At 44.2% G+C, this 10,915-nt stretch overlaps 1 protein-coding gene across 2 annotated transcripts in view; it reads left to right on the forward strand.

Annotated features, from left to right (window-relative positions):
• The first annotated feature begins 4,633 nt into the window (after nt 1-4,633).
• Actl6a (actin like 6A) overlaps nt 4,634-10,915 on the forward strand; it is a 19,150-nt gene continuing 12,868 nt past the window's right edge. Inside the window, exons 1-4 of one of the 2 annotated variants that reach the window (XM_021157564.2) lie at nt 4,634-5,026; nt 8,041-8,117; nt 8,274-8,448; nt 10,653-10,753. In XM_021157564.2, the coding sequence (XP_021013223.1) occupies nt 5,002-5,026; nt 8,041-8,117; nt 8,274-8,448; nt 10,653-10,753 (378 nt within the window). In that variant the 5' untranslated portion in view covers nt 4,634-5,001. Of the gene's footprint in view, nt 5,027-5,149; nt 5,488-8,040; nt 8,118-8,273; nt 8,449-10,652; nt 10,754-10,915 lie in introns of those variants that run through there. The other variant, XM_021157566.2, reaches the window with a different exon arrangement.

The raw sequence follows: 10,915 nt of genomic DNA on the forward strand, positions 1-10,915 counted from the left end.
AAAAAAAAAAAAAAAAAAAAAAAATCAGGTTTACAGAAGAGAGACAATAAAGAAAAAGGAAATATAGAAAAATAAATCTCAAAAAAAAATCACTAAGTGGTCATCATGTGATTAGGGAAGGTAAGGGAGGCTAAGGGGGGCTAGAATATTCTCAAAAATAAGTCAAGATCTTGGCTCCAGGAAACAGACTTTAAAAACAGCAACTCGGCTCTTCTAGTAAATAAAAACTTATTTTTAACAATGCAGCATTATGGCTTCTATATTCAAAATGGAGTTAGGCTGGTTCCTCAAAATATCGTTTGCTTCTTCATAATCACTGATCTGTTAGTAAGATGGTTAGCAGAGCCCCTCGTATCCTAATGTCAAAACATGTGTGAATCTGACTCAGTGTTTCAGTCAATATTCTATTGCCGTGAAGAGGCACCATGACCAAGGCAACTCTTACAAAAGAACACACTTAATTGGGACTTGCTTACAGTTTCAGAGGCTTAGTCCATTATTTGCATGGTACCTGAGAGATATACAGTCAGATCTGAAGGCAACAGGGAGAGAGAGACAGGGAGCCTGGTGTGAGCCTTTGAAACCCTAAAGCCCACCCCCAGTGACACACTTCTTTCAGCAAGGCCACACCTACTCCAGCAAGGGCACGCCTCCTAATGCCTGTCTTAGTGCCACTCCCTAGTGACCAAGTACTCAAATGTATGAGCCTGTGGGGCCCATTCCTATTCAAACCACCACACCCTGTTTCTGTGGCTGAGAAGCCGAGATTCCAGTTACCTGTTATCTGAGCAGCGCTTGCACAGAAATGTCAGTGAACATAAGATGGTGCTTTCTATCATTCCTCATAATACATGTATCCACACTAAAATGTCTATGTTGAAATTTGCCTTTCGTAGTCACTTACTTTGTGTATTTTACAGTATGGAGTAATTCTAGGTATACCTATTTTTTAAGAGGAATTTTTTTTTTCTTTTTGGATGGAGATAGTCTTCCAAATTTGTTTCCTAGTGTTTGTGTCTGACAGTTGAAGCCTTTTCAACAGTGGATTTAATAAACATGGAGGAAGAGGTCCTTGTGGTTAGGTAGTGATAACTGAATTCCTTAATGTGCTTTGACAGGCTGGGCTTGAGAACTGATGTGGTATCATAAGAACAGAAGACCAGTGCCCCCTTGAGTCGAAGCCAGAGGCTGCAGTAGGCACACAGAACATTCTTTATGCTTGGAGAGTACCAGGCTTTTGAAAGAGCAATGTCTATTGATTTGGACTCAGAGTCAGTCTCTGAGCACCCACTGTTGGGCCAGATGACTTCACTGTGGGACTTCACTGTTTATTGACCTAGTGGCTGGGCTTAGGAAGAAATGCTCCAAGTGTGGATACAGAGAACTGGTTTGCTTTGTCCTTGTACTACAGAGGAACCAGCTCAGAGCCCCTCACATGCTGGTCATGTGCTCTGCCACTGAGCTGTGCGCCCATCCCAGGCACTTCTAGTTTTGATAAGGTGTGCCAGTGAGAAGGATCAGCCAATAGTCCTGAGGTTTCTTGCTCTTTAATCCTACTAGTATCAGTAACATTGACTGAGGCTTAGGGAAGACTGTAGACAGAAAGCAGGCTTTAGGGGAGAAATAGCCATGCAGAAACATCTTGCAGCCTTCAGATAGTCTCCAGGATTCTGTGGTGTGCTGGGAATCAGACCCAATAATTTTATTTTTAAATTCATTATATAGTAAGTAGTTTTCTAAGTTTTAAAGACATATTTTTTGTATATAGATGCTTTGCCTGCTTGTATGTCTGTGCACCATGTATGTGAAGTGTTGGGGGAGGTCAGAAGGTGTCAGATCCCTTGGATCTGGAGTCTGGATGATCACGAGCCATCTTGTAGGTACTGGGCATTGTACCTGGGTCTTCTAGAAGAGCAACAAGTGCTCTTAACCACTGAGCCAATTCTCTAGCCCCAAGTTTTCTAATATTTAAGAATTAAAAAATACAAGCAGCAGCTGGGAATGGTGGCACACCCCTTTAATCTCAGGATTTGGGGCAGGGGCAGGCAAATCTGAGTTAGAGGCCAGCTTGATCTATAGTGTAAGTTCCAAGGCAGACAAGACTACACAGAGAAACTCTATCTCCAAATATCAACAACTGACCAACCGACCAACCAACCAACCAACCAACCACCACAAGCTGCCACGATCTAAGTCTCACCTCAAATGAAGCAATGCCATGACTGTGGAGTGTTCTCTTGGGCTGAACAGTTTTCCTTTAAGAGATTCTTCTAGTAATTCAATACTTTAGGGTCAATAATTTTAGCGTCTTGTTCCTTTTTTTTTTTTTTTTTTTTAAATTAACTGGGGCATCGGAGTGCTTACTAAGCGTGGATGAAGCCCCAGGTCTGATCCCCTGCATAGTGAAAAGCCAGGTGTATCTGTGGTGGTGCCTGTAACAGTAGAACTCTAGAGGCAGAGACAGGAGGATCAGAAATTCAAGGCCATCTTCAGATACATGGTGAGTTTAAGGCCAGCCTGGGTGTTAAGAGGTCTTGTTTCAAAATAAAATATAATCAAAGGCTTAGTGTTGGGGCCGGCCAGCATCTCATGTCTGGGTTGGAGCCTGGAAGGCATCTTGGAACTGAAAGAAAAGAGGGAGCCTAGGCGGGTTGAGAAATAATGGAACCAAGACAACTAGTCTGCACAAGGGTTCAAATTTTTAATGGCAGACACGCTTTATAAAAGAGGGGGGAAGTCCATTCCTGCCAATTCATCCTTGGAGCCTGGAACCAGCTGCAGATGTTGATGTGCAGGATAGGGCATAGTCTCCAGAATAGCTCTCAGCACGTAGCAGTATCATGAAGAGGAACAGCGACATTGGCTCAACAATAGAGTGATCTAGAGAGGAAGGCTCCACCCTAGATAATCTCCTTAGTGGCAGCAAGGTCAGGTTCTGGCTCGCTTATGGGAGGCTACAGCTTAGATGTGTGTTTTCATGTGTTTAACATGTAGTTAGTCCTGACACATCAGGCACACTGTGAAAAAGTTAATTTTCTATAAAGTTTACCCAATTGGTTCATTAAAAGAAGTCTCTACTCCAGTGATATATCAAGAGACTGAGCTCAACTAAAATTATGAATGATCTGCTTTCCAATCTTTATTTCTTACTTTATCAAAAACATCTGAGCACAGCTTTCCAACATTGTTACAAGCTGTCTTCTTTGCTTTTAAATTTCCGAATCCTCTGGGTCAGGTGCAGTGAGCTCAGAAGGTGCAATCAACCCTGCTGAACAGCTCTGGTTTCTGCTGAACCCTGGAGAGTGTGGAACAAATACTTGATTCTTCTTCAGCCCAAAGAGGTATTTTTTTTAATAAATAATTTCTTTTTTAAAAGATTTATTTATTCATTTTATGTATATGAGCACACTGTACCTATCTTCAGACACACCAGAAGATGGCATCAGATCCCATTACAGATGGTTGTGAGCCACCATGTGGTTGCTGGGAATTAAACTCATGACCTGTGGTAGAGCAGTCAATGCTCTTAACTGCTGAGCCATCTCTCCAGCCCCCAAAGAGGTATTTTTAATTCTAAGGTTTATTCTCTTACATCCATGAGAGATGTTGCAGATGGTATTGGTAAAGGATATCAATTGTCAGCTCACGGCACACAGTGTCAAGTGAACGGGAGAGCGTTTTCTTACTAGCCTTATTCCTGAACCTATGACAGACAGGTCAATTCCTGCCACCTTAATGGCATGGAAATGGATGAGAGTTTATTCAACCCACCTAAGGCTACAAGTAGCCACTATGTGTCTAGACCCTAGACACTTCAATTTAAGCACTGCTACCAGGTACAGAGCTACATTACACTTGAGCTTTGGAATGGCAGGACTGGTTTGGGCCTTTGGTTATGTAGATCAGGCTATCTAAGGCCTAGAGAAGCAGAGGGACAAATTGTTGCAGTAATTTGGGGTAAGAAAAGACGGGTGTTCTGGGCGACACTGATAGAGATGTAGACTAAGAACAGTAGACAGGGGTTGGGGAGGTATTTACAAATGGGTGCTTCCTTGACTAGCGCTCCACTTTCTTGGTGAATGATTTTCACAGAAATGAAAGAAACTGAAGTTATGATTTTTAAATGCTATCTAAATCTAGCTGGGAAAATGTACTGTCTTTTAATATAAATAGCCATTGTTTAAAATGATGGATCCTATTATTATATCTGATTTGCTGATTAACTCAAAGTGAAGTGCACATTTCTTTTTCAAGTATAAATGTTAGTTGAAGTATTTCTGCTTAAAAAAAAATAATTCCGAATTCATCACAATCAAAGGCCAGGGATCTCTCCCAGGTAACTAACTCAAGTTCCAGATTCCTTGTACTCAAGTTCCTTTGGCTTCTGGGGAGCAGCCATCCTTCAGGACCAGAGCGGTTGATGGCCTGAGGCAAGCCTCATAATTCCCAGTACCTAATTAACTCCTTCTCGAAACCTGGCCCACTCCTGCACAAACCCCGTCCCACTCGCCCGCCCACCTAAGACTCCTCCCACTCTATTCGCGCGCGAAGCACAGCTCCACCCACTCCCCCCCACGCCCCCCTGCCTTGCTCGAGGAAGCTCGGTCCACCCTACCGCCCGCTCGCGAAGCTCCACCCACCTCACCCGCCCGCGAAGCTCCGCCCCCTCCTGCCCGTACCCCAACACCTTCCCTTCTTCCGTCGCTTCTCCCTCTCCCTGCCCCTACGGATGCCTTCCATTGGCTAAGACCGCTAAACCGCGCGGGATGCAGCAGCGCCAAACTCTGATTGGCTAATGACTAAGCCGGACCCCTTGTCATTGGTTGATACGAGAAACCAGCAAGAGTGGCTGTGCAGCGGGCGTGCGGCCGCTGCTTTGTTGCCGGAGGGGGCGGCGTTGGAAGTTGCAGGCTTGCGGGGCCGGCGTTCCCAGGGAGAGGAGTCGCGCCGCTGTTATCTTTCGTCCGGTAGTCTTCGGCCAGTCCCCGCCAGACAGTAGCCATGAGCGGCGGCGTGTACGGCGGAGGTGAGTGAGCGCAGAGGCGCCTCGGGGCGTGTGGACCGGAACGACCGGCCCGGTCCCTAGTCGCTTCCGTTTCCCTCCGGTCCTCGGCGGGCCCTTCCGGTCTTTGGCCGGTGCTTCCGGTTCCCGTATGGGCCACGGCCTCTCCTCCTCTTCGGACCCGGGCCGGCGCGCAATAGGTTTCCGGCTTGTCCCGTCGCTGCTCCGATATGGCCTCAAGGAAGGGCCTTGGCGCGTCTTACACCTGGGGCTCTAGAACCGGCTGGGCTCTGATGGCAGTCCCTGGCACGCCGGGTCCCTTCGCTGTACCGGTTCCGCCGCGCGTTGGTCCCGGGCAGCTCGCGGAGGTTCCGGGCCCCCGGGTTGGGCACTGGGTGCGAGTGGTGCTCTGGATCCTGCAGCAGCCACTACAGCCTGGACATCGTTCCAGGCGTGCTCGGTCCCCAGATGAGCGGAGCCCTGAGGTACAGGCTGCAGTTCCCCTGTCCGGCTGGGCGGGAGCCTTTTCTAGATTGGCGATAACGTAAACAAGGCTTCAAAGTACTGTTTTGTTTAAGAGTAGTTACTTAGTTAGAGACTCTTCTCTGGGGTGGGGGTGGGGGGTAGTTGACAGGAGATGGTGCTGCCATCCCTCACGTTAACTCACGTTAACGAAGAAGAAAATATTGGGAAGAGTTAAACAACCAGCTCAAAGTTTAAAGACTCGTTGTAAATTGCTTCTGGGATGAGGCAGTGGTATTCCTTTCTCTGCCGTGTACAGGTAACACGCACCCATCATGAGTTAAATAGTATCCTCACACTAACAAATCTATATCTGTATTGAGTCAGTAGATCTGTGCCCACTCGTTTTAACTGCTGTGTAGGGTTTTGTGAGAATAAACTATAGTAGTTTCTCTAGGAACTGTAGTCTTTTTTCCTGGCAAGAAGTGTGACAGTAGTAATTACCGTTTGCTAATATTTATCGTGCTTATTGTTTGTCAGCACTGTAAGTGCTTTATACATTAAAACATTCAAGGCATTTAGTCATCCTATCCTATGAGGTAAGTATTAAAATACATTTTTCGGATTAGACTGTGGCAGAGAAGTTAGTAAATTACCCATCTCACATAGTGTATTAGTCATTTTTCAGTTGCTCTGATTAAAAAACACAAAAACAAAAACAGCTTCTAGAAGAAAGAGTTTACTTTAGCATATGATTCCAGAGGGATAAGAGTCCAGTTGAGAGAGGTATGGCAGCTAGCAGCAGGCATGATGGTGGGGCAGGAATCTGGGCTCACGTGTCCAACCTCAAGCATGAAGCAGAGAGCAAACTGGAAATGGTGGGGGCTTTAAACTCAAAGCCTGTCCCCAGTGACAGCTTCCTACATCAAGGCCCACATCTTCTAAACCTCCACAAACGGCACCACCAACTGGGGCCCAGATGTTTAAATATCAGCGTCTATAGGAGACATTTTCATTCAAACAGTTGCATATGCATCTCCTTTTAAAATAGGAATTTCTCCAAACTGGGTATGTCTAAACTAAATAGCTCTGTGATTCTCTTTGGGTGCCTCTTTGTAGCTAGCACCAAATTGGATAGATTGGGCATAGATTGACTTTAACTAGAGAAATAGAAGAACTTTCCTTAAGGCCTTAGCATTTGAGTAATGTAGATAAGTAGGATTAGTGTTTTAAATTTTGATGACATTGACAAACCAGTACTGAGAAACCCAAGTGCATTATCCTAGGAGGCCTGCTGTTTGGGGTGAAGTATTTGGAAAATATAAATGGAGGCTTTTCTCTAAATTAGACTGAAAAAGATTGCCAGCTTTTTTCTTACCACTAAACCGTCTCCTAAAGTCTGGAATGTGTAACTTAAATGATACGTTATACGTTCATTAAATGCTTTTTACTTGGCCTGTATAAATTACACTCTCGTTTCCATGCTGTTCAGTTTTCGTATTTTGCTGCGCTTCTTTATTTCATGAAACAAAACATAATTTCCCATAATTGATGAAATTGTACTAGGATGTATTGGGTGGTTTTTATTTTTCTTTCCTCTTTTTTTTGTTTTTTGTTTTTTGTTTGTTTGTTTGTTTGACTTGTTTTGTGCCACCAGATTCCCTTGCTGTCATTTATTCCCTTCTTGTGCCTGTAGAGATGGCCTCTGGGCTTTCTCAGCCTCTGGTTTCAGCTTTGAACTTTGATTTGGTAATGGTATGGTAACTATACTTTTTGCCTGTGCTTTTTGTTTTAGTATAATTGTTAAAAGCTGGTGTTCCCCACCCAAGTTAAAATGTCCCAATTTGGATGCTGCATTATAGAGTCTTCCTGGGATTGCAATCTGAGCTTGGCCCTCCCTCCCTGAATAGGCAGTTTAGCTCTCTGCATCGTTCAGCTGTTGCCACAGCTCTCAGCAGAAACCTAGGTTCTGGGAACCGTTTCTTCTTGTTTCCTCAGTTTAAGGATTATGAGGGCAGTCCTTTGTTCATCCTTCTGTACCTGGACTATAGAAGTTTATAACTAGTTCCTTTAGTAAGGAAACCACTACCTGCTGTCAGTGTACCATGGCTTTCCTGATTAAACCTCCATTGATAAAACAGTGTATGACTTTCCATATTTTAATTAAATACATCTTGAAGGTGCATTTACTACTAGGTTCATGCCAGCCATGGTGGTGCATAGTTTTAATCCACTTGAGAGTCAGAGACAGGAACTTTGTGAGTTCTGTGACAAGTAAGATCCACAGAGACACCCTGTCTCGAAACAACAATGGTAAACACTAGATTCTAGCTAATCATGTGTGAATGTAATGGATTTTTACAAAGTTTTAAATTTTCATTTTATATACATAAAATATGTCCTTTTCTTTGTTGAGACAAGAGTTTCTCTGTGGTTTTGGTTGTCCCAGAATTAGCTCTGTAGATGAGTTTGGCCTAGAACTCAGAGATCTGTCTGTCTCTGCCTCCCTTATTGGGATTAAAGGCATATGCAATTCTACTTTAATCTCTTCAGTAATTCTCTTTTAATCTCTTCAGATGAAGTTGGCGCTCTTGTTTTTGACATTGGATCATACACAGTGAGGGCTGGCTATGCTGGCGAGGACTGCCCTAAGGTAAGAACAGTGATACGAATGAATTACTTGGGTAGGCAAGAGTCATCTGTGTAAAATTAAATTCAAGCAGAACCTCAAAGCAAAAATGAAGGTAGACACTGGAAACAGCCCCTTCTGAGAGCAGCTGATCCTTCCCACCATATTTTAATGTCCCAGGTTGATTTCCCCACGGCTATCGGTGTGGTGTTGGAGAGAGATGATGGAAGCACAATGATGGAGATTGATGGTGACAAAGGCAAGCAGGGCGGGCCCACCTACTACATAGACACCAATGCCCTCCGCGTGCCCAGGGAGAACATGGAGGCCATCTCACCACTCAAGAATGGCATGGGTATGAATTAGCTGTAAACAGCAATGTCTTGCAAGATGAACAAGTATTTGTTTGTTTGTTTGTTTTAACTCCATAAAGCAATATTTTGGATAATGAGAATACAACAATGTATAAGAAGTATTTCTTTCCCTTAAACTTAGTCAGGAGAGTTTGGTGTATGCACAGAAAACTGTATGCTGGGCACATGGTTAAGAGTTATGTGGGTGTGGTCAGGAAACATGGGATCAGAGATTTCATAAAGGAGGTAGCTGCTGAGTCTTAAGCCATGGATAGGAATTCAACTGGCCAGCAAGGCTGAGAAAATCAGAAAAACACCAACTTGTGTAACAAGATGGGAGTTGTGAGGGAAATATCTTTGAAATGCTTTACAGATATGGCTGCAGCATTGTGTGTGTTAGGTCACTTGCAGGAAAGGTAGGCAGAGAATGCGGTCTTCCTCTGGAGCATGTTGAAATAGTCGCTGAAAGCTGGCCTGCGGGAATTACATAAGGCTCAGTGTGCTCGGTCATCTTTGCCACTCTGAAAGACTTGCTGACAGTACGTAGAACCTGCTGGAGGGATGCACTGGCGACAGGGCAGTAATAAAAGAGGAGAGGTTTCTGATGGGAATGAGAGCAGAAGTTCTGAAGTGGCTTTTGAGGATCCAGGCGGCAGGCTGCACTAGGAGATTGAGGAGGTAGAAAGGACAGGAGAAGTAAGGTTGCCTAGAGTTTTGGTTGAGGTAATGAATCAATGGTAATGTTCACTAAAATCAGAATTAAAAGGGGAGGCAGGCAGAAATGTCATTGTCTCTGGATAAAATTCTGAGGGAAACTATATTCATAGAAGGACTCATACGACCACACTGATGTCACATGAGGACAGCATCCAAGGAAAAGGGAAAGGGGATGAAATTCAGGGGAGACCTAGGTCTTCTCTGTGGATGGCATACAATGTGCTTCTGCCTCAGCTGCACAGTGTAACAGTGCATGTATTATCTACCAAGGAGCTCAGCAGTGACTTTGTAAGGCTTTGATTGAGGGCCGGTCACATAGGACCACCTCTGCCTGTCATACATCAAAGGTGTAGAAACACAGGACAGAAGCAGTGATCACCATAAACCACCCCAGTGCAGGGGACTGTAGACTAGTTGAGTACCTATATGCCAGTGCCTGGTCAGGTTTGCTGTGCCCTCCATACAGCAAGTGAGTGTATGGGACATTGGTTATGATCTAGTTTGCAGGTCAACTAAAAATCATGGGGAAACATTGAAGGTGTGGAACTGCACTGTGTGACCCAGATAGGTCGTGGAACTTGTAAGAGGTTAAGAATGGGCTTTCTGTGGGAAACTTGCCCAGTATATTTAACCAGTTGAGATGAGTGCTCAGGAAGGACAATGACAGCCTTAAATTAGGGGCGGGGAAAATTCAAGAGAAGTTTAAGAGTCAGAGTCAAGTTGAGGCCAGTGTTCTCAGAGGTGGGTTGAGATTTCCCCAAGGGAGGCATTGGTCCCAGCTACTGGTGAAGTCCACAGACTTAAAAAAAAAAGTCATATGGGTCTGTGGGGAAAACATTTGTAAACCATTGAAATCAGTAGTACCAAGTAAGGTCAAAGGTCACATTTAATTGGTAATACTAATTGTCCAATGGAAGTGTCACCAGTTAACTAGTGACTCCTGGGTTGAGGGGATGCCAGTTTTTGTTTTGTTTTTTGAGACAAGGCCCAGCTCAATAGTCCTGGCTGGCCCTGAGTTCATGGAGAACTGCCTGTTTCTGCCTCCCAAGTACTGTGTGCTGGGATTAAAGATGTGCAATGTCATTTCTAGCTACTCTGGATTTAAAAAAAAATTCCTTTAAGTCCTTATTTTTCTAACACATAGTGTGGTTTTTTGCTTTTGTTTTCTTCCTAGCTCTAGATATAACTGAGTTGTCTAGCCTGTGAGTTGCTTTCCGTTGTCCTCTTTCCTGTTCTGATCACCCAAATGGCCTCTAGCAAGACCTAGGTGTCTGTTAAGTACCCCATTTATATTTGAGGTAGATCTGAGAGGCCTGCCTACAAGAACCAAAACTAGGTTCTATATGCAGAGTACAGTACTGGCCTGTTTTGTAAAGTGCTGTGTTACACAGTAGATTCAGTCATAGGAGCAGTCTTTTTGTCTTAGATGGTGCTTGCTCATTCATTCATCAGCTAAGCCTTGTTTCAGGCTCTGACTCTTATGTTCTAGTTGAAGACTGGGATAGTTTCCAGGCCATTTTGGATCATACATACAAGATGCATGTCAAATCCGAAGCCAGCCTGCATCCTGTTCTCATGTCAGAAGCGCCGGTGAGACCACTTTCTCTTCTAGTTTCACTAGTGTATTTTTTTTTCTTCCTTCACTTTCTGCTCATTTGAAGATTTTCTTTTTAGAAAAAAATACACTTATTTATTAGTTTATCATGTGTGTATATACACACACGTAGGTGCTCGCTCGTGTGCCAGGCACAC

This window comes from Mus caroli, chromosome 3, assembly GCF_900094665.2.
Source record: "Mus caroli chromosome 3, CAROLI_EIJ_v1.1, whole genome shotgun sequence".
Classification (NCBI taxonomy): Eukaryota; Metazoa; Chordata; class Mammalia; order Rodentia; family Muridae; genus Mus; species Mus caroli.